Below are 23,819 nucleotides of genomic sequence, written 5' to 3' on the forward strand. Positions count from 1 at the left end.
CACACACACACACACACACACACACACACACACACACACACTTTTTCTATCTCGCTCTCTGTCCGGTGACTTGCGGTGGTCCTAGGTGAGGGTGCGTTTGAATGGAGGCGGTCGATTCGCAAGGCGACCGAGTATACTTAAAGAACATCGGGTGGTCAAAATTATTCGGCGCCCTCCACTACAGCGTCCCCACAGTCTCGCCGGCCGCACTCACAAATGCGCTGACATTTTACCATTTCTATTTTTTTTTTTTTTTTGCTCATGTATGAAAAGTTCTCCAGCATGCGTGCACTACATACAGATGCATAAAAACAAAAAAGTCTCGCCCGACAATCACGGACGCGTTGCGATGGAGGCGAAACAAAAAGAATCTGTGCTTGCGATGCTTGCGATACCAGTGTAAAATTATTCAGGCAGCTCCTTTCTCTCCCTTTTCTTGACTTCCCTCCATTCTTTGCGGTTGAGGAGTGCGCCCAGAAGTGATCTAGATCAGCCCTGAAAACGAAAGTGACCGGTCTGGCGCCCTGGTGGTGCCTTTCTAAAGGCCATAGGAGCATGTAGTGCTGCTTCGAAATATGTAGTATGCAGCTTTAGAGCTGAGAACGGAGAATGGTCGTTATCACACACACATTTTACCCAACCGAGAAACGGCCATCCGGCAATCGCGCATGGTGTGAGCAGCCAATCAGCCTCCGGCACGTGGGTGAGGGCTGCAGTGGCAGCACCGGGCCGGCAGCACCGGTGGGAGTCGCGCTCGCCGCGCCTCCTTGACTTCGTGTGCCGTCGCCCCGTCGCTGACAGTGCTCGTGGCCAGCTGTCCGCGTTGAATGTGGTACCGGCATATCTATTGAACCTTCGCTGCTTACCGGTCACGCTTTGATTTTACAGCTTTTAAAACATGGCATTCGATGTCAGAAGGTATGTATGCGAACACTAATGACACTCCTCTTACGCTTATATATCATACTATGCCGCATTTTGGCCACTTGAGCAAAACAATGCTTTCAATTACCGTAGCACACCGGGCGCCGTGCTTGAGTGATCGAGAGCTTTGCAGCCTCCTTGTTTAATATGGCGCCGATCACACCACCACAGCATGATTTTCCGTGGTCAATAAAGCTGCTTGTTTGAGGCCGGAGTGCTTGCGCTGGCACGAGTGGAACGTGGCGGCTACGGCCTCCTTGAGTACCTCCGCCCAGCTGCTTACGTGTACGCATATGCACGCTTTAGTGACACAGGACCGCATATCTTCACGCTTGTTCCGAAGTACGCTGGTAAAAAGGCTGGCGGCGCGTAATATGCCGGTGCCTTTCAAGCATAGTGGCCCACGCTTACGGACGCTGCATGTAGCGATTACAACCGATATTCCTGTAGGCTTCTCACAATATATTAATATGATCGATGCAGGTTTGATATCTACCGCAAGATTCCAAAAGACCTCACCCAGCCTACAGTAACTGGCGCTGTGATATCCATCCTAAGCTGTTTCTTCATCTCCATCCTCTTCCTGTCCGAATTCATCTCGTACATGTCGCCCGAGTTGTAAGTTCTGTCGCTGATTTCGGTTCGGCCGGAGAGCGATATGGGTGATTCATGCAGCTGTACTTTTGCAGGGTCAGTGAGCTATATGTAGACAATCCAAGCAGTGCAGAAAAGATCCCAGTGTCCATCAATATCACACTCCTCAAGCTCGACTGCAGCGGTACGTGCGTCGCCTCCGCGTTTGAAGAGCACAACAGTAACCGATTAACGTACTTCCAGTTGTGGGCCTCGACATTCAGGATGACATGGGACGTCACGAAGTTGGCTTTGTGGAAAATACTGAGAAGACACCTGTGGGCTCCGGCTGTCGGTTTGAGGGAAAATTCTTCATACACAAGGTTTGGACAAATATAGGTTTTTGCTGTTTTGAAATCAATTAATGATACTGTTAGGCATATCACTTATGTCACAACTACTGCTAGAAGCATTGCTAGAAAAATTGAAATGGTACAGTCGATGTTCTAGTGACAGTTACTTATTCTGAAATGACGCCTTTCTTAATGTTTGATAAGCTATAATGGAAATCGAGAAGGATCCCAAATTGTAAAACACTGACATACCTGATTATTGTCGGACACTTATGCACCATGTGTATGCTCCTACATATTTTCAGTCCTGAAAAAGTTTCAATGGCATTTTCAGGTACCGGGGAACTTTCATGTGTCCACTCATGCAGCTGCTAAACAGCCAGAGAAGATTGATATGACCCACATTATTCATGACCTTACATTTGGTGTTAAAATGGTGAGTATTTAGCCATGTGCCTTGCCTTTCTGTGTCTTCTTGTGGCGCAGTCTTCATAACTTCTTGTTGAATTCTTTAGACTGACGAGGTAAAGGGTAGCTTCAACTCCCTTGACGAAATGGACAAGTCCGGAGGCAATGGTGAGCAGCTTCCCGTGAACGGTGCACTGGCTTGTCAGCTGGTCACACTGGATGAATCTGGAGTTGCGTGACTGCGCAGGTCTTTGCTCATCAACTTTATGCTTATTTCTTTCCCTGCTGTAGGAATTGAGTCACATGACTATGTCATGAAGATTGTTCCCACAGTGTATGAAAAGTCTCGAGGCGAACGAATAGAATCCTACCAGTACACATATGCTTACAAGGTACGTACTGGAGCTTTTCCTTTACCTCTTCTTGCCTGTGGGGAGAGTAGCTCAGCTTCTGTCCTCTCTGCGTTCAGAGCTACGTGTCCATCTCGCACACGGGACGCATCATGCCTGCCATCTGGTTCCGCTACGACCTCACTCCCATCACAGTCAAGTATACTCGTCGTGGCGTGCCCCTGTACAGCTTCCTTACTTCGGTGAGTGATTTGTGAAGCCCGTAGTCTCTGGAGGGATGTGATAGGGCAGGTGCGAGGAGACATGCATGGGAAGCATTTGTCTTGGTGGGATCCCTTCTTGTCTGAGTACCTGTATGCTGACCGTTCAGTGAAGGTGGATCCATCTAGCAGGCTGGTGTCATGTTCTCTTCTGGACAGAACTTTTTTTCTTCTTTAAGAAAAGCTGAGGTTTATATGATGGCAGTAATATTTTGTTCTCTCAGTGTGCAGAATTTGTGTTTCATATGTTTAATGCTGTACTTGTTAAATATTAAACCACATTTCAGATGGGAAGCGTTTTACAGTTATCCCTATACTTTTATTGAAATGATGATTCTGTTGAAATTCTCTTGTAAGAGAAATAACTCATAAGTTGCAAGAATCCTTCGTATTTAGGCATTTTTGTCCTCTCCTAACAGTATAGTTTTTCAGTGTAGGTGTAACAGCTCAAATTATTTGTAAAAGTGGATAGGCTTGTCTCAGAGCATCAGATGAAGAGTCCATTGTTTAAGGCAATTCCCCAAGATGGTGGGACTTGTAATAGGGGAATAATTACTTTTTAACATCCATCCAAGTGCAGCCGTACAGCTGCAAAGGAAAGCTGTTCAGCTTTCACAGAAACTCTGGGAAATATCATGGAAGAGAACAAATTATTCTTTTGCTGTGAAATTTCTGTGAAAGCTGTATAGCATTCTCTTTTAGCTGTGTGGCTGCACTTGGGTGAATGCTAATTGGCAATTTCACCCTTACGAGATGAAGGGATTGCTACTAGAGATTAATGTGTGTGGTCAAGGGAGCTTGCAAGTCAGGAAAAGAAATTGTAAGCTCCAGGGAACTTTTTCGTATGGATTCATTATTAAGTCTGTGGGGTGCATGCTAAGCTGTGTTAGAGTGCACTCTAGCTGTATTAGAGTGCACTCTAGCTGTGTTATTGTACTAGAACTGGGAAATACTTTTGCAAAATTAAAGTGGAAGTTAGCTGTTTGCTTAGGAATATTTATTTTCCCATGCAAAGAAATTCATTTCTATGTAGTATATGGCTCGAATATTTTCTGCAGTACAAGGTTACAGTGAGCTTTTCTATTCTACTCCTTTTTACATAAAAACTGAAACTCCAACAGTTGTTGTCTTTCTGTGCATTACTGCCATTGAAATTTCAGCTCCATGTTTCAAGCATTAAAAAAGCAAAAGTCTGAAATGATCCATGAAATGCCTTAGAACTGCACTTTAGTTTCGTGGTTCAATATTGTTACTTTTTCAGTGCAAGCAGTGAAATGTTAAAAAACAAGCAGAAATAGTTTTAAAGTTTCAGGTATGCTTTGTTTCATATTTAAGGGCAAAAAAGAAAAAAAGATTGATTGTGGTCAAAAATAATGATTTCTGGACCTTGGTTATACAGGGTTCATAAACTAATAAGGAACATGTTTTCCATATTTGGTCATGATCTATGCTGTTGAAATACATAAAATTAAGTGTTTCCCTGTGAATGTGGCGACCAAAGTGTTTCAGGTATTCCATAAAAACTTTTCCAACCTGTAATACAGTGGCAGGCTAGTGTCTTGCAATTCATTTTTTTCTCTTTCTGGCCTGTTGGGGCATTTTGGGAGACCTGCATTAGAAGCATGGTCTTGTGACTCATAATTGTTAGGCAAAACGAAACTAAGTCAGTGATAAGCAGAAATATCAGGTGGTGTTTGCTTCCTGCACTGCTCAATTTGCTGTTCAGCTTGTTTTCATGCATGCACTAAGTCGTGCCTCACTTGAAAAACCACAAAATATGCAAAAGAAGCTGCAAGAAATTGTCATTCAACAGTGTCACATTGAAGAAGGTCCTGCCTAGTCAGCAAGTGTTTATAATTGAAGAAAAAAGGCCACTGAACGAAGTTAGTTTCTCATATCTTTCAAGTCATTTTTTTCAGTTCATGTTTTTATGACACACTGCCCATTTATGGAGACAGTTTTTTTTATACTTATGGTTTCACACATGTGCTGCTGCACTTTCAGTGACATTGCATGCCTGTGGGAGAAAATACAAAATCATCTTAAGTTGAGATAGTCATTTGTTATCAGGCTTTCTCATGCCCTGAATTTGGAATGTCAATAACAGTCTAAAACTGCATAAATGAGTTTTTTTCCACTCGTCCTTCCTAAAGCATGTGGTTGTAATTGGATGTTAGAGGAAAAGAAGTCTGCAAAAACATACGAACAGAAATTGCTGCTTGCAGCAGATGAAGGAATCAACACAGCAACACTCAGCAGTCCATTTCAACTGTCTGTGTGGCTGATAGTGGCTGCTACCAAAATTTGCTGATACCAATTGGTAGCAGCCACTTGGATGTGGTGCCGGTACCTATTGGTGTCTTTTTTTCTGGCTGAGACCTATATGCCACAGCTATCTTGCTAGGGCAGCCTGCAGGCCATGGCATTACTGCACTTTTGACAACCCCATCCATCATATGCTTAGGTGCCCTGCAGAGGGCAGGTGCAAACACACCATGGTTTCCTGCTTATAATAGTCTGTGTACCAGCAGGGTTGGAAAGCTTCTCCCTTTTTTTTCTTTTCTTTTCTTCTGGCTTGCTCTCTTTTTCTTGTTGTTGTGCTATCTTCTCAACTGGCCTTTTTGTGCCATCATATATAGTATCTTTTGCATTACTTGAATGTTTCTCCCATTTTCTTGTGGGGTTTCTCTTTAATTTTCTTGCTATTTGAGAAAACTACAAAATTTATTTTTGTTTTTAGTTTGCTGATTACAAAGTAACAACCATTATAAAGGGCCAATTGTCAGGGCTGAGGCATCTTAAGGTTAAGTCCGTTTCGAGCTTCTCAGTTGGATTTACATGGTGCAAGATGGTAGTTGACAGTCAAAAGTGGTTATCCTTTCACTGGGGTATATTTATGAGCTTTGACATATATTTATTTGTGTCTGGATGATGCATGCTGCTTATAAACCATTGCTGGATATCGTAGTGTAATGCCTAGTAAACACAACGCCTTTGCAGAGGGCTCAAGTGGCACAGTGTTCTGCAAATAATGTGACGCGCAAAAATTGAGCTGGGTAAATCCACAAGCCAAGTGGCCTGAAGGCTGTTAGCTGCTGTCAATTTTATTGTCTGCTGTGCATTGCTCTACTACTGTACATAAACGGGATGCTGGCTGTATGCTTGGTGATCAAGTTTAAGTACAGCTAGTAATGGTTTCTGCCTTTAATTCAACCTGTCGACAGTCTTCAGTTTTGTAGGTCACCAAAGTGCGAATTCATATTTGACCTGAAACACTTTGATTTCTGTCTGAAGGGCCCGGATGAGAGCCTGTGAAGTGTGAATTGCTTGTAACACTTGCTGCTCTTTGTTGTGGACAGGTCTGTGCCATTGTTGGTGGCACATTCACCGTGGCAGGCATCGTGGACTCCCTGATTTTCACAGCCTCCGAAGTCTTCAGGAAGTTTGAAATGGGCAAGCTAAGCTAGAGGCAGGCCTGGACAATGCCTCCATTGCTCTGCGGTCTTCTGTTGCTGCTTGCGCTCTGCTACTCACTTGTGCTCTGTAGGGGTGTGTAAGAGCAGAACTTGCATGACAGATGACTGCAGGGCCTTGAAATGGTGTGGAACATTCTCTGAATTTTCCTTGGGCACTGCGTCATGTGACTCGGTGCTGCAGTGGCCCGTGAGATTTCCTTTGCCTTGCAGGGTGCAAGAACTCACCACGGTGCAAGACTGATGTGATGGGCAGCCAGCCCAGTGCCAGGGGCTGGTTTGCAGTTGTTGTGACAAGGCTCTGGTTTGACTCGGTGGTGGGCTATGCAACATGCAAGAGAGCTCCCCAGTGAAGCTTCGATGGAGTGTGAATCTGGTCCTTTCTGGCTGACTAGAGAGACCGTGTTTTTGTTGTTTTATCTCCAAGCACAAGAATACAACCCCACTGCTCATTCTATGCATTAGTTGCTTATTATGGAAACCAGAGCAGGGAACAAGTCATTTTGTGTGCAAGTTTCCATGACTGAAGCTTTTCCTTTCATTGTTAAAGCATCTTTGTATGTATGTGCATATGTACTTTCGAGGTTTTTGTACTAAAATTGCTCACAGTGCAAATGCTTGTCTTATTTCATGTTGTCATTATTTAGTTATTTAGGGCAAGGTCTTTTTTATGTGTATTTTCAGTATTGAGGCTATGATGTCTTATTTTTTAGTTGTCTTATGCATTTAGCTTCCAAAATGGAGTGAATGGTGGGACATGGTCATGCACTGGAAGCTCAATACATAAGGGACTCACTTTTAGGATTGGGTTTTGCCACCTTATTAGATTTAATGGCTGAGCTTTAAGTTTGACCGTGCTTGAGTAGCAGAACATTTTGTGTGTTGTTAAATGGCATTCTGTGCTTTCTCTGTGCAAGGCATTTATAATTTAAGTTTTTTTCTGTGTGATGCAAATAAATTCACTTTTGAAAGTTCATCTTGTTGACTGCAGTGAAAGTAGACTTATTATGCCAAGCATTCATTTTCTACTGATTATAGCACATATTCTTCATTAGCCAGCAAGCAGTCTACACCTGCAATTTCACAGGCAGATAACCTGCTGGTTAGCTTTGCCAGGTACCATTTTTCATGCCAGTACATTCCTTCTTCACGAAAGGTGTACGCAAAAATGCATTGTCCCCTGTTGCTTGTGCAGGCCAATGCGATGCCGTCGGTGAGAGGAAGGTGTGTGCTGTGCGCACCATGTACTTGTAGTAGGTAAATATTTCTCTTAAATTTGAATAAGTGTTGCTGAAGATGACGGCAGATATTTCTCTTAAATTTGAATAAATGTTGCTGAAGATGGCGGCAGATACTTAGCCCAGTTATCATAATCTGTTTAGTGTAAAGCAAAACCCATCCGTGAATGTATCTGAAGTGCATGTTTGTCTGGTGATATCCAGTGATATGTAGCTGAGCATGTTTGTCTGGTGATATCCAGTGATATGTAGCTGAGCTCATAGCCGTAAAGGTAGATCCATAGCTACGTGTTCTTTTTCCCAGAGTTGAATATTACCTACAGGGAAAGCTGGTGCTGCTGCTCTTCACCCACCACTGCGACAATTAACGATGTTGAGGTGAGGTTTTGTAGTTGGTCTAATTGGCTATCGTTGGGCGTAAAACATGGGTTCAGCTGTAACAATACTACTCTTCAGGTAAACCTCAAGGAAATGCTGTGAAAGCTTCCATGCCAGCCTAATAGTTGCGTTAATTAAGAGCCAACAAGCTTTTCTCGCTCCTAGTGGTCTATTCTGACCGGTGGACTTGCCGACCAATAGGAGTGTGGGCTAACTGACAGTCTTGTGACAGGTTTAGGGATGTGATTGTTGTGTATAATTCGGCTCTTGGCGAGTTCTGGTAAGTTCCAGGTCATTGGAAAAAAATGTAGCGTGTTGGCTAACCAGCGCTCATTCATATGTACTACTGACACTTAATCATGTAACAATTTTCACATGTTGCCTTACAGAAACTGGCAGCAGTGCTATTTCAAGCTTGTGGTAGACTCTACCCCTTTTATGGACAAATAATGTTTATGTCCAATAGACAAGCTGTGACTTCAATTAGAACGAAACTGTGCTCCGTTATGTCTTCATGCATGTACATAGTTTACGAATTTAGATAAACCTCGCACAGGTAACAAACTGCCAACATAGTGCTACATGAAAACCATCATATTCAGCCAAATTATCGGATTACAAGCCTAAGAAGGAAGGGAGAAAAAAAAGAACTTCGGGAGGCTAACTGGGCATTGCAGACGCGGTTGATTACGAAGTAAAATTTTACAATATTTGGCGTATAACTATTTCTGTTGAGCAGAGCCGGGCCAGCCAGGCTTCACTGTACAGCCGAGGTGTTATGCGCGGGTAGTTCTCTAGCGCGGGGCTGTAAAGCGGGAACAGACGGCGAGGAAAACTCGTTCAGAGCCAACAGTTTGTCACCGGCACGTGTCTGAACCGAACTTGTTCTAAACTTCTCCGCCACTCAGAAGTGCGCTGATTAAAAAAAAAAAAAAAAAAAAAAAAAAAAACGATTTTAGCGTTTTAGTGGACGTCTCAACCATCTCGACGCCTCAACCGCTCCATAAGCCCATGCATAAGCTGCCATGAGGGAAGGGGGTGGGAGTAAAATAAGAAAGCGAAAAATGTTTCGTAGTGGAAGCATGTACATAGACCTTGGTGGAAGGCTCCAGAATAACTTTATGTACAAATAATGTTTATGTCCAATAGAGAAGCTGTGACTGCAATTAGAACGGAACAGTGTGCTCTGTTATTATCCGTTTCAATCATTTACTAGCTTTGCTTTACCTACGTCGAGTCTATCTGCCTTGTCTGATCTCGCCATGTTATAGTTGTATCAATCTAGAAACATTGATTACCCTAAAAAAAAAAAAAAAAAAGTTAAAACATGCTTCTGCACCCCAACAACCGCATCATGTCAGTAGCAGTAGTGCCAGGCCTGGCCAGGTGGTACCTTGTAGTGGCTAGTGGCTTCGTTCACGTCTTCGTGGCTGGCAAAGCGCAAAGCACCAGCAAAGCACTGACAATGACAGCTTTCGGTTGGTGTGGAATGGAAATACGCTTTATTCGCCAGATGTGCTGACTGCCTTTCGAAAACCCGCAGGTATTTAATGCCCTGAAGATGTGCAAAACGGTTTTTTTTTATACGCCGTAACGAATACCTACTGACGTTTCGTGTGAGTCATGCAGCGCACAGTGTCACGATAGCTGCATGCATTATTTGCGTCCTGTGGGTGTTTTGTTTGCCTGCCTACAGATATTTGTTCACATCTTGATCACATGCTCGAGGTGTAACGTTTCAGCTAAGAGAAAGGAAAACGATGTCGCTGTATATATTTCGTGCGAGCTGTGTAGCGAGAAGCGCATGATTCGCTTTCCATTTTGAACCTCTTTCGCGAAAGCAGGTCGGGATGACAGCCGGTCAGTGCGTGTATGCTCACGTATGTGAATACTGTTTATGGTAGGTTACCGTGGTGCGCCTTTGGTGACTTAGCGGCGCGACTATGTAGATGCTGCTGACTGCTAGGAGTCGCTGACGAACTGTGTGTGGGAAGTGGTCTTTTCTGTTACTGTGATAAGGCTTATCTGGTGATTTTTATCTAAATCTGCAAAGTTGGGATTGATTCTACTAATTGATTTAAAGTCGCGACAACAGATGACTCAGTAAAAATGTTGGTACTTGTCAGTTAAAAAAAAAAGAAATAAAATTGAAGCTCACCAGGAGTAACAAAACTGAGCCACGAAACCAGGGTGCGTTACTGGGAGTTTATAGACAGTTTCGGTTACTAAAACTTGGGCATTAAACCAACAATGCAACAGCCACAAGAAAGTTTAAGGTTTCTGCGTGCTTGCGTGTTATTTAGTGCAAATATTTAAGGTCAGCCTCTATGGAGGACGTTCAGGCAAAGTATATAACTATTGTGTTATATGAAGTTCAGGTTTTACTAGAATCAAGGAGTTATTTGTTGTGCCTGAAGGTGAGGCATAGTTTATGATATTGTGCATAAAGTGTTGCAACATATGCTATGTGCTTTGGCTTTGTTGGGAAGTTAACCCACGGCAGACAGCAGAGGGGCAAGCATGCTTGATATTGGCACTGATGTTCTTAGGTCTCAGTATAACTACTGCTATGTGAAGGAATGATATATGCCCCTCATCTATGATCATTCTACTAAAGCATTAAAGGCATTCTTCTTCGTGTTAGCCTTAAGTATCCAACCAAAATCTAAGCATCCCATCATGGGGCTTCGATGGTTGGGATGTTGGCGATTGATCATACGGTTACAGGTTTTATTCCCAACCTCAACAAATACACTTCGATGGAGGCAAAGTACAAAAAAGATGCCTATGTACTATGCACCCCTTCATGGATCACTGCCTTGTCGTGGCGGAGGGGCTTGCGAAACTCGATGAAGTCGTGAGCTCTGCTGTGTAGGGCCAGCCAAGATAGACAGGTCACGGCAGAGAGTTCTGACAAAATGTGATTCACTGGAGAAGGTAATGGCAACCCACTCCAGTATTTCCTGCCAAGAAAACCCTATGGCCAGTCACAATACCATTATCGATATGGCGCCGGAAGATGAGCCCCCCAGGTTGGAAGGCGTCCCACATGTTACTGGGGATGAACAAAGGGCGATTCCTAGTAGCTCCAGGACGAATGAAGCGGCTGGGCTAAAGCCAAAAGGACGCTCAGTTGTGGATGTGTCGGGAAGCGACCGGAAAGTCCGATGTTGCAAGGAGATATATCACATAGCAACATGGAATGTAAGATCTATGACGCAAGGTAAACTGGATATCGTCAAGCGAGAAATGGACAGATTGAACATTGATATCTTGGGTATCAGCGAACTCAAGTGGACCGGAATGGGAGAATTTAACTCCGGCGACCATTATGTCTTTTATTGTGGGCACGAATCCAAGAGAAGGAATGGGGTCGCTCTCATAGTAAACAGAAGAATGGGCAAAGCAGTGCTAGGGTACAACCCCAAAAACGACCGAATGATTTCACTTCGGATCCAAGGTCACCCTTTCAACATAACAGTTATCCAAGTCTATGCACCGACCACTGCTGCTGAAGAAGCTGACGTTGAGAGATTTTATGCGGACCTACAATGCCTTTTAGACCGCACCCCATCATCAGACGTCGTTTTTCTCATAGGAGACTGGAATGCTAAGGTCGGGAGTGAAGAAATATCCGGAATTACAGGCAAGTTCGGTCTTGGTGAGCCAAATGAAGCTGGGCAGAGGCTAGTAGAGTTCTGTCAAGAAAACAACCTGACCATAGCGAATACTCATTTTCAACAGCACAAGAGGCGCCTGTACACATGGATTTCACCGGACGGTCTGTACAGGAATCAGATCGATTATATTCTTTGCCGGCAGAGATGGAGAAGCGCTATACAAGCAGTAAAAACAAGGCCTGGGGCCGATTGTGGCACCGATCATCAGCTTCTTGTTGCCAAAATTAAGCTTTGATTGAGGAAAACGCAGAAAACTAGAAGGCCTTTCAGGTATGATCTGGATCAGATTCCATTAGAATATGCTGTGGAAGTGAGGAATCGATTTCAAGAATTAGATCTAGAAGACAAAGAGCCCGAAGAGATGTGGACTGATGTTCGTGATATAATACAAGAAGTTGCTACTAAGGTAGTTCCAAAGCAAAAGAAATGCAAAAAAGCAAGCTGGTTATCTGAAGAGGCTTTGCAAATAGCTGAGGAAAGGAGGATGGCAAAAGGTATGGGGGAAAGAGAAAGATACAAGGTTCCCAATGCGGATTTTCAGAAAATAGCAAGGAGAGATAAGAATGCCTTCCTGAACATACAGTGTCAAGCAGTTGAGGACAACAGCCAATTAAGGAACACAAGAGCTCTGTATAAGACAATCAAAGATATCAAAGGAAGCTTCTGTGCTAAGCTGGGCGTGATAAAGGACAAACGAGGCAAGGACCTCACTGAAGCCTCAGAGATAAAGAAGAGGTGGCAGGAATACACAGAAGAACTGTACAAGAAGGACCCGGATGTGCAAACCCAACATAAGCCGGTTGTGATTACTGATCTCGAGCCGGGCATCCTGAAGAGTGAAGTTGAATGGGCCTTAGCCAGCCTTGCTAAGAACAAAGCTAGCGGAATTGATGGTATTCCAGCTGAGTTGCTTCAAAACCTCAACCACGACGCTGTTAACACACTGCATACATTATGTCAAAAGATTTGGACAACCCGGCAGTGGCCACAGGATTGGAGGGGGTCAGTTTACATCCCCATTCCAAAGAAAGGCAGTGCCAAAGATTGTTCCAACTACCGCACGATCGCGCTTATTTCGCATGCTAGCAAGGTGATGTTAAAAATCCTGCAAGGTAGGCTGCAGCAGTATGTGGATCGGGAGCTTCCGGACGTGCAAGCTGGGTTTCGCAAGGGCAGAGGAACTAGAGACCAAATTGCCAACCTTCGCTGGATCATGGAAAAAGCAAGAGAGTTCCAGAAACCCATTTACTTCTGCTTTATTGATTATGCGAAAGCGTTTGACTGCGTAGATCACAGCAGATTGTGGCAAGCTCTCCAAGAGATGGGAGTTCCAATTCACCTCATCTGTCTCCTCAGGAACATTTATGAAGGGCAAGAGGCCACAGTCAGAACTGGGCATGGTCTTACTGATTGGTTTCCGATTGAGAAAGGGGTGAGGCAAGGCTGCATACTGTCGCCCTGCCTATTTAACCTATATGCAGAGTGCATCATGAGAAAGGCCGGTCTGGACGAGTCTTCAGCTGGAGTGAAGATTGCTGGAAAACGTATCAACAACCTTAGATATGCGGATGATACCACTTTAATGGCAGAAAGTGAAGTGGAACTCAAGAGACTTCTGATGCGCGTACAAGAAGAGAGTGAGAAGTTTGGGCTTAAACTGAACATTAAAAAGACGAAGATCATGGCGTCTTGCCCTATCAAGTCCTGGAGCATCAATGGACAAGAAGTGGAAGCTGTGACAGATTTTCTGTTCTTGGGCGCCAAGATTACCTCGGAAGGAGACTGCAGCCATGAAATTAGGAGACGCCTGCTTCTGGGAAAGAGAGCAATGGTTAGCCTTGACCGCCTAGTAAAGAGCAGAGACATTAGTCTGCCAACCAAGATCCGTATAACCCGTGCTATGGTCTTTCCAGTTGTGATGTATGGATGCGAGAGTTGGACTGTGAAAAAGGCTGACCGCCGAAGAATTGACGCGTTTGAATTGTGGTGCTGGCGAAGACTCTTAAGAGTTCCTTGGACTGCCAGAAGATCAAATCAGTCGATATTGTCGACCATAAACCCTGACTGCTCATTGGAGGGTCAAATTCTAAAGTTAAAGCTCAGCTACTTTGGTCATCTGATGAGAAGAGAGGAGTCGCTGGAGAAAGATTTGATGTTGGGAAAGGTTGAGGGTCGCCGGAGAAGGGGTAGGCAGCGAACGCGATCGTTAGATGGCATTCTCGAGGCATTGCAGATGAAGCTATGTGATGTTAAGAAGATAGTGAGAGACCGGAAAGCGTGGCGTGACATGGTCCATAGGGTCACGAAGAGTCGGACACGACTGAACGCCTGAACTGAACTGATGTACTATGCAAGTTTACGCACATAGAAGTATGACAGGTGTTTGAAGGTCTTCTATGGACCTACATTTTTGTTTCATTTATTTCATCAATACTGCCAGCCTTCAAGGAAGGCATTTTTCTCCTCTCCACTGGTTCCTCCTCCTTCCGTTCTTTCATTGTGTAGTTTTGGCATCCACATAGAGTGGGCAGTTACTGCACCATTCCTCTTAGGTAACCGGAATTTAAAATAAAGGAAGAGGTTCAAACAATGCTATGAAATGTATCAAATGTTGTCTGCCTACCATAGACTTCTAGCCTTTTTTGTTGCACACACTTAGCAAATTTGGGTAACATCATAGTTAAAGAGTGTTTTACTGGCAGTAAAGTTTGTACAATTCGTTCAGAGGCTGCAAAGGAATAAGTTTGGCTTAACACTATGTTGTGCCTCATTTTCATGGCACAAATTGTGGTTAAAACATTATTGGCCACTCTTCAAGAGAGAGCATCTTGGCAATGCCTATGCATGAAGAATTTCACAGCCTTCAGTTTGTGTATGTCACTTCCAGCATAGTGCTGTTGCATCTTAAACACAACAGCCCATGCAACATAATTGGGGTTACTCATTTTTGGGTTTTATATTTTTTCAAATTCGGGGGGTAAAAATCGGGCATTATTTTTTGTGTGATAATAGGGGAGAAATTGGGTTTTGTGTGGAAATGCTCCGAAATTCGGGTTTTGTCGGGTTAAATTTACAAACTAATGATTTGTCTAATTTCTCCTAGGCAGTGGGTAACGATTAGGGTTATGTTTTGGGCTGCTTTCAAGAAAATATTTTATAATTTGGCATTTCTGTCGTAATATTACTCAGTGGTGTGAAACAGTCAGTTTTTAGACTAGAAACATTTTGATCACATGAGCTGGTCATCGACGTTTTACACGTCCTTTTCAACTTAGATAATCATCTGCATGCGCAACATTTCGATTTCCATCCGAGACCTGTCTGGTCTCTGGAGGTATCTTAGCTGAGAGAACGTTCGCTCAACATCATAGCTGCCATTAGCTTGACAAAAAAACGTCAACACTGCATTTGCTAGCCTGGGGTAGTGCACAGTTGCGTCGTTCCAGTATTGTCCATCAGTTCAACACTTTCATTCGTGGGGCTTGCTTCCAGCAGGTACTGGTTACACTCTCCGTGAAGCGAGCCTACATCACCCGTCATGGAAATAGAGGTCGGTAGTCATCAAAGGACTAACTCAGCAGCCGCTTCTGGAATGGATCGAGGAAGGCACCCAGTTTCCACATTGTCAACTGGCTTTCTTCTTTGTCTAAGACGTTCTGTCTCAAAGTGCAGCCCCATTTTGTGGACATCTTCGCGCAATACTCTTCACAAGTTTTTACTAATGTGGCACTGCTCTTAGTTGCTTGATCGCTTTTACTGCTCATCGTGGAACTTGTTGACAGCCTTCAGTAGCTTGATGTTAACGAGGTGATCGAAGCTTGGCATCAGAAGTTTTCCGCTTTCTATCGTTTTTTGAACATCTAAAAGTGGCTCGAGTGCATCTCTCATTAAGACTACCTTCGCGTAAATAACCTCTTTATCAGAAAGTATTGCTCGAATAGCTTCTGCTTTAGCGCTTTCATACGATCTTTCAACAAGTTCCGTGGGCACGGTTGTTCCAGAAACCGGGAAAAATCGGGCTTTACCCAATTTTTTAGGAACATGTTCAGGGTGCAAAAACCAGGTAAAATTGGGCTTTACCTGAACACAACCAAATCTAAACATAATCAACTCATTAACACGGCGAGTACAGAATTCAGTTTTCAAGATGCTGTCATAAGATGAATTTTGTGTTCTCTTCTGGTTTCATGAAGTTCCATGGGTGAGGAAAGGGCTTGAAATAGAGGTATTTTCTCTATTTTCCTCATTCCTAAAATATGTTGGCAAAATGGTTCTGGAAAAAAAAAAATGGCAGTGGCTTAGCTTAGCTATGCCAGGATGTACTTAGCGAGAGGTATGTTTCCCTGGCTGAGCTTGTTGTGGTCTTTTATATTTAGCAATGAGAGACATTGGGTACACACATCTTTTATTCATTTTGCTTGACAGAGACGAAGACTGCCCAATGATGCATGCAGTCGTCTCAGTTTTGTCTATACGGTATTTTGATTTGGCAGAGTCTCCAAACACAAAGTCTCATACATTGGATTATTCACCGATGTCAAGTCCATTTGGTGCACACACTACACATGTGTCCAAAGGGATTGTTCGCAAAGCCTGCTTCAGATGTCCTGGTAGCAGACACACTTTCGGAAACTCGAATGGACTGATCTGTCACATGACGTGCCTTCAGATCCTCTTCTGTTGATTCCCGTTGACTGAACTCTTCCATAGGCCCCGTCTCAGCGGCTGTGCTACATCTATTATGTTCAGCAGTCTGGCATCACCGTTTGGCAAGCCGTTCCTCTCTCTGTTAGGGCGTCTCCGCTGCTCTCTTTGCCTTCTTGCGCTCATTCTCTCTCTGCTGCTGCTTTGCGCTGCTTTTTACATTTTGCCGGCGGCTGCGTTTAAATGGAGGCGAAATGGAGAGACTATGTGCTGTGCGACGGCAGTGCACGTTAAAGATCCCCATGTGGTTGAAATTACTCTATAACCCTCCAATAAGGCTCCTCTTTCTTTCTTTCCACTTTCTCTGCCAACTTCCTACCTTCCATTACAGCGCTGTTCAGGTGTCCACAAAGCAAGCGTGACAGATACTGTGCCTTTCCTTTCCTGTGAACCAATTTATTCTTATTATTAATATTATTATTATTGCGACTCTGCATCTGAGCATCTCCGCTTGGCAAAGCGTTCTTCTCTTTGTTTGGGCGTCTAGGCTGCTCTGCATCTTGGCGTCTCCACTTGGCAAGACCTTCTCTTTGTTCGGGCATCTATGTTGCGATGGCAATGGAGTTGGCACGCGACCACAGCGGCCGCGAGCTCTGATGCCATGCGCAGGGCTCCTGTTGGTCCTCTCCGGTTTCCACACATGTGCACTAGTGGCCTGTCTCACACATGGCGAAAAATGCGCTGCTGACTAGTGTAGTGTAGCTCTTGCTACAAAACACAGGTTGATGCTATATATTTCAGCTTCTGGAAAACTTTTGACCTAGTTAATGACTAGTTACTTGTAGGCAAGCTATGGTTCTACGAACTATCACTGCACCTCTGCAAATGGTTCCAAACCTATTTTAGCAACCAATGGATACTCATCTCTTATGGCAGATGCTCATCTGCTTGTTACCCAGTCAGTTGTGGTTAGTGTAATTTGTCGCTATTATTCAATGTGTTTGGAAGGGATATTTTGGACTGTATTAGTAATTAAGGATACAATTTACGGTTGATCTCCAGCTTTTTTGTACAGTGGATTCAGTGGTAGACTGTGACGATTTGCAAAAAGGTATCTCTGTAAATAGCTGGTGCGCACGAAATGCTTTAATGCTTAATTCCTCCAAAACTATAGCTATTTGTTTCATGAGAAGAAAAAAAATCCAATTTTGTTTTTGTTTTTTGTGAACAACAATCTAATACAGCGGGATAATATTTTTTTGCGATTGTGAAGTGTATCTACACAGTGAAGTCAACTTCCAGGCACACATGAATTATCTAATACACTTGGGTCTTCGTATTTTGTGCACAGTCACACGCTAACTAAAGAAAACAATTAAAGTCTGAAGAGTGTTTCCTTGTGCCCCACAAGTCAGTCGTTCTGCTAAAATTGGAATTTCCAAGTGTTGTATGGAACTTGCTGACATCTGTATAGTGGGCAGTGAGCACGCACAAAAGTGGTTTCTGTGTATCCTTCACGGTAGCCATATGGGTAGGTGATACTACTACAGTTGTGAATGACTATTATCTAAACTGAACTTTGTTGCACTCTCAAAAGGGCGAGGTCTCCGGGACGGCGCATTCTTGCAAAAGTGCTTGCACAGGTCAATAAATCACCCTGAGCTAACTTCAGCGTTGAAACTGATAGTGCTAAGGCATAGTGCAAGAATCCATATTTAATGTTCTTCAATATTGCTAGAAGAATACATTGTTTTGGTGCTCATGGTGTTGTTGCAGGTTTGCTGTGAATATTGTTGAAGAACATTCAGTTCAGTGTCGCTCATAGCCTGAGCCGCTATGAGATGTTAAACCCAATAAACAGACCGAACATCAGATCAGCAGGCATGGCAGTTGTCATTAGAATCTTCTGGAGAAGCTTTTCACGTGTTCCAGTTTTTCGTGTGGTATTAATGAGAGATAGGTTGATTTATCTGGCAGCTTGCACAAACATTTCTCCTTTTGTAGATCTGACGCAGGGCATTGTGTCATCTGGCTAGGGTAACTCATCTTGGCATACGGCCCTCCATTCTTGGAAGAAGCCTTAAGTCTTTCATGTGGTAAGATATCTTTTCTTTTTTTTTGTGAAGTATGCTGGTGAAGTAATCCTAACATAAAAGTTTGAGCCAGAGTGTCTACATTATTTAACTGCCACATATAGGTAAGCTGATACCATACTATACATATTAATGTCAGTTATTACTTAAAAAAAAATTAGCTTGTATGACACACATGTAGGGAATATTAATGAAACTTTACATGTGCAGAAGATGAATGACGGCGCTTCATAGGGGTAAATGATAAGTCGTGTGCTCTCTCATATACTGTACTCTTGTTAATGTTATTGTAAGCTTTATATCAGCACTGCTTTGATGTTATGATAGCCTCTTTTTTACGGTTAGTTAGGAAGGCTTTTATAGGGGGTTTGGATGTTTTAAATTAGTGCAGCGTAAGGTTTGGGTGGCTGTGATCGTTTTTGCAAAAGTTCGGAGCAATGCATGCAATGAAAGATTTTAAAAGATTGAACTGTAGCCTGTTTGTGCTTCCTCTCAACTAAGCTAGTCTTGCTGTCCATGCAGGTTGCAGTAAAGCTGCATCACATGGTGTGTGAATCCACTGTATTCAGTGGTCATCAAGCATTTCATGCCTAAACCAGACTCTCTCATGTTTCAGCCTGTTTTGATGTTAATGTTTTCAACTGTCTTCCTGGTTAAAAAAAAGAAAGACAGCTGGGGAAAAGATATATTTTGAGTTGGTTCTTACCTGAAAGTTTCCACTCCTTTTGATTGGGTGAAAGGTAAATAAGATGTTTGGGTGTTTTGTTGGTTAATATTGTGATATAGACCAGCTGGCCAATATGTGTGCAAAACGTTTGGTTGTGACTCAGTGATGTTTCTATTCATTTGTTTTCATTGCAACCCGAGTTGTGCATCATAAAAGTTCTATGGTCAGAATTCCTGTGTAAACTGAAAGCACATAAAGCCCTTGCATACTCAGTTTTCACTATACAGCATTTGCTTTATGAATAGTAGTGTGTTTATATTAATTGCTGTAGCTTGCTGGTTCCACCGTTTATGGCACTAGCATTGATCTTCCTTTGCAGTCTCTTGTTTCATTGTCCGGGCACAAACAGATTTACAAAATAAAAGAAATAAGTTGATGCTTGCTACAACACAATGAGCTGCTTGGCAGTGTAGCTGCTTGTCAGGGCTTTTCTAGTGAATAACACTGCAAATAAGTTGTGGAGTGAGACTTTTTATACGAGCTGCATATTTCGTGCACCTCTTATGAATGCTTTTAGATGTGACAACAGAGTGCCACTTATTGCTACTGCAGGTGGAGACATGACGACTTACGATGGCAGGCCAATTGAGGTTGGTGCCCGTGTGGAAGTCTTGGGCAAGGATGTGCGTGGCCGCGTAGCCTATGTTGGCAGCACGAGTTTTTCCATGGGCCGCTGGGTGGGTGTTGTTCTGGATGAGCCCAAGGGCAAGAACAATGGAACGGTCCAAGGGCGCACCTACTTCTCTTGTGCCGACAATCATGGTATCTTTGTGCGCCAGTTGCAACTTAAGCTGTTGGATGACGAGCCAGCTGCAGCAGCCCCTGTGCAGGCCAAGCCACTTGGTAGGTTTACCGCATGCATTTTGGCTTTTGATATGGCTTCTCACATTTATTATGATCCTGAAAATTAATTTTTGACAGCAGCTTGTTTTGGTGCTCCTTTGACGCTAATGTGTAAGAGCATAGAAAATAATTCCTGTGGTTCTCAACTGGCCCTTATTCAGCTTCACACCTTGGTGCCATCCAACATTATCACCTCCCTTTCTTATGTGCCCTTTTCTGAAATGGAAACACTTAGAATAGTTTGCTTTTCATAATAGTGTAAGTTTTGCTGATCTTACCAGTGGTGACACAAGGAAAGAAGCAGTGCTTCCACCTGGCTGTCTGTCATTTTTATTTTCATGAGAGCCCTTGTTGATTGAGCATTCATATTCATAGCGGCACACAGCGTTTAACTGTTCAGGTTAGAGCTTTGATCGCTATTATTCGCATTGTTGGGCACTATTACCTCCCCTCCTTTCATGTCATAGCTTATTCCTTCAGTAGCCATTGTAAAGCACAAACCGAGATTTGTTGCTTGAAGGAAATCTGGCATCATAGCCTGGGATGCAGTAGCTTTTTATTAACAAATGTGCAGTAAGAAAAGTTCATTTGATGAGTCTCCTGCTCATGGAACCTGTGCCATTTGGTTATCGCACAGTATGTAGTCCAAGGTTTAGCAATGTGCAAGGCGCAGTCAGAAAGAATCAGAATTGGGCAGAGGAGTAATTTACCATATTTATTTATTTATTTATCTATTTATTTACATACTTATTTATTTATTTATAAATGCTGGGGATTTTTTACAGCCAGGGCACAAAATACATGCAAAAAGTCAGACAGTACTTTAAAACGTGTCCAACAGCGAGAACAGTAATTTATAAACAAAAGAAAAATTCTAGAGGGCACTTTGAACCACTGAAGTGCAATGAGGCGAAAGCCATTATAGCGGGACCTCTCTCTCCCTCTCTTCTTTCACTCCCACCTTCCTCCCTTCCTTTATGGCGTGATACATGTGTCTGCGGAGAATTGTGACAGATACTACGCCTTTTCTATCTACTTAAATCAATTTGAGATGCCGCTGATGACTGCTGTACTAATGCCTCCTAGACATCTGGGTCTGCTTCTGTTTGCTGTGTGGTGCGGCGTTCGAGGAAGCGGCAAATGAAAGGCGCCGCACGGACGCCTGGATCGGACACCCGACAGGGTCAGCTTCGTATGTGCATGAATCGCCTGGTGGCGTCATGACCTGTCGTGACGGTACATCGTGCACCCTTTGTCGAACACAACCAGCATTTCATTGAACACATCGAAGTTCATCGGCGTTCTATAATTCGTTTACAGGAAAGGAAATGCACAGTATCTGTCACTCGCAGAATCCCGCTATCATTCCCACAATAGGCTAGGAGAATTATGAAGAGCGTTTCACGATCCGGGGCGTGGTGCAGTTGGTAAAGCACTGGGCTGGGGATCCAAGGGATGGAGGTTCGATTCCCCGATGGAGACAAGGTTTATTAATTTGTTTTTAACTTTCGCTCTCGAAGATGTGACACCTCCGCTGACAACCTTCTGTCGACAACGATGAGGCATTAAAGGCTTTGGCCTTAAAAATTACGGTAAGAAACAATAGAAGAAACAAAATGTTCAGTGTATAGTAATAACTATAAAGGAAGGCGGTTAGATAACAAAATACAGCATCAGTAATGATGCAAGGAAACTGGTGAAGTAAAAGGCTACAATGAAAATGCATCTGAACGGAAATACATAGTGCATGTAACAAGGAAAGAAGGATTTAGTGCAATTTCCAAGTTTGCCCCGCTATGGTGGTGCAGGGGTTAGGGCGCTCAACTGCTGTGCTCAAGGATGCGGGTTCGAATCCCGGCTGCGGCGGCTGCTTTTTAATGGACTTCAATGAACTGCTTTAACGTTCAAGAACCTCAGGTGGTCGAAATTTCCGGAGCCCTCCACTACGGCATCTCTCATAGCCTGAGTTGTTTTGGGCTGTTAAACCCTGTAAACCAAACCTAACCAATTTTCTAGTAACACAGTCTGTAGCACATTCAGTGCAGGTTAGCCTGCATTTCACCATTGCCTTATTTAAGAAAAAGAAATCTGCAGGCAGCCGTCATGAACCACTTACACCAAATTGTAGCAGGTGTCTTCTGTGAAGAGTTCAAAATTTGATGATGTGAAAGATGCCTGAGATGAAAATTTGCTACCTGCACAATCTTATTTGTGGCCCTACATTATTTTGCCGCAACAGTACACCAGATGTCAGCCAGCTAGATCGTTTTGGCAGGCTTCAGGTGGTTCAGAAGTGGGTCATTATGTATGAATAACTGTTCATGGCGAGTTTAGTGGGCATGTATTGCTCTATGATTGGCCTTCTACTGGCTTTAAAAACTTATTTTTGGTGATACTGGAGGATGCCACTTCTACCCCTATTATTCTTTGGTTTAGTGTCTGGCTGGAAGCAGTGCATCTTGATTTTTTTTTTCTCTGGGTTGGTGATGTAGGAAGCGACCTCTTTCTGCTTGACAGCATTTTAGCAGAGCTGCTTTCCCTCATATAGTGTTTTAGTTTGGGAGTTTTATCTCAGGTTACATCTGAAGTCTGAGTTAGCAGCATTCTTAATTGCTTTAATAAATGATATATTTAGGTTGTTTTTAATGTTAATCTTTTCTAAAAAGACGTCTGAGAATTCAGTGAGAATGACCTACATATGCATCCTGCCGGTAAAAGGTGTCACTGTTGTACTGTAAGATTAAGATTAAGGACTCATGTAATCAAATGCTTTTGAGAGGTCCAATAGTATATCGGTCTGGTTCTGGTTAGGAATGCTAAGTTTGAGATCGGGCACGGTCTCTGTAAGCTGTGTGACGATTGATAGTCCTTGGGGGAATCTTGCTTGTTTGGCAATATATACAGTGGAATCTTGCGGATGCAATTCTCACAGGAATTGAAAATTAAAGCATATTGTGTGAAAGTTGTGTTATCCAAAACAAACCCTAAAAGATTGCGAAAGGAAGCATTCTTGGGACAAAACTTAATTTTATTACCATGCTTTGAACAAATTGTCATTTTGTGCCACACTTTGTTTCTTGATGTCCAGAAGCAAACTTTTCTGAAACTCGGAGTCGGGTCACAGTTTCATCACTTAACTTTGCACTGCTGAGAGCGTCACCCCCCTGGAGATCTTGTCAAAAAATAAACACTCAGAGATGTTAGGTATGCAGCATCTTGGCACTCTGCCAAGGTCATCGCTGTGGTTTGCGACAGTGAGGGCATGGAATTGAAGGACCAGCTATGAAATTTTGAAAAATAAAAAATAAAAAGTAAATTATCTGCATCAAAAGTGGGAAGGCTTTTCATTCCGTGAGGAAATGGTACTGAAACATCGGTCACGTCTGTAAGACCAGCTATGAAATTTTGAAAAATAAAAAATAAAAAGTAAATTATCTGTGTTAAAAGTGAGAAGGCTTTTCATTATGTGAGGAAATGGTACTGAAACATCGGTCACGTCGGTAAGCATTACCATTACTTTGGCTACCATTGCCTCTGCTGGCACTTTTTCACTGCCTCCTGGAGGAAAATTCCAAACCCTGTGAATTTTTCATATATTTTCGTATCATATTATTCAAACCCTTGTCATAATATGGTCATATTAGCTGTATGAAAATCCGCTGCCTCTGTAGACATTTGCAACGAGGGCCCCTAGGTGTCATGTTGCTCGCTGGTCTGTTGTACGCGCCTGGCGCCGGCACAGTGCAGCGGCAGCGGTTTGCAACAGTCCAGAGAGGAGACGTTTTGACAACCTCCTCGCCAGATGCAAAGGTCTATAGGGCGCCGGCCGGGAGCAAAAAAAATGTTTTATGCCGAAAATTTTATTAAGTACGATC

General features: G+C 43.3%; 2 protein-coding genes across 2 annotated transcripts in view; both read left to right on the forward strand.

Moving 5' to 3' along the window:
* The first annotated feature begins 736 nt into the window (after positions 1-736).
* Positions 737-7,317, forward strand: LOC146206320 (endoplasmic reticulum-Golgi intermediate compartment protein 1-like). The gene is made up of 9 exons (XM_084590973.1): positions 737-918; positions 1,408-1,542; positions 1,614-1,702; positions 1,762-1,880; positions 2,185-2,286; positions 2,366-2,426; positions 2,550-2,650; positions 2,728-2,850; positions 6,228-7,317. Exons 1-9 carry the CDS (start codon positions 899-901, stop codon positions 6,333-6,335), a joined length of 858 nt encoding a protein of 285 aa, XP_084447099.1. The 5' UTR covers positions 737-898; the 3' UTR covers positions 6,336-7,317.
* Positions 7,318-9,325: 2,008 nt separating this feature from the next.
* Positions 9,326-23,819, forward strand: part of LOC146206321 (dynactin subunit 1-like) — a 49,563-nt gene continuing 35,069 nt past the window's right edge. The window contains exons 1-3 of the mRNA XM_084590975.1: positions 9,326-9,500; positions 18,286-18,377; positions 19,654-19,944. Of these exons, the coding sequence (XP_084447101.1) occupies positions 19,662-19,944 (283 nt within the window). The 5' untranslated portion in view covers positions 9,326-9,500; positions 18,286-18,377; positions 19,654-19,661. The remainder of the gene's footprint in view (positions 9,501-18,285; positions 18,378-19,653; positions 19,945-23,819) is intronic.

The sequence above is a fragment of the Amblyomma maculatum genome, chromosome 1 (genome assembly GCF_055883805.1).
Source record: "Amblyomma maculatum isolate TAMU_Amacu chromosome 1, ASM5588380v1, whole genome shotgun sequence".
NCBI lineage: Eukaryota > Metazoa > Arthropoda > Arachnida > Ixodida > Ixodidae > Amblyomma > Amblyomma maculatum.

What these genes read in the sequence shown, in the direction of transcription:
- LOC146206320 (XM_084590973.1), top strand. Translation starts at nt 899, where the DNA reads ATGGCATTCGATGTCAGAAG. An exon ending in TCGTACATGTCGCCCGAGTT is followed by an intron (nt 1,543 to 1,613) that starts GTAAGTTCTGTC and finishes GTACTTTTGCAG; the next exon opens with GGTCAGTGAGCTATATGTAG. An exon ending in CCTCAAGCTCGACTGCAGCG is followed by an intron (nt 1,703 to 1,761) that starts GTACGTGCGTCG and finishes ACGTACTTCCAG; the next exon opens with TTGTGGGCCTCGACATTCAG.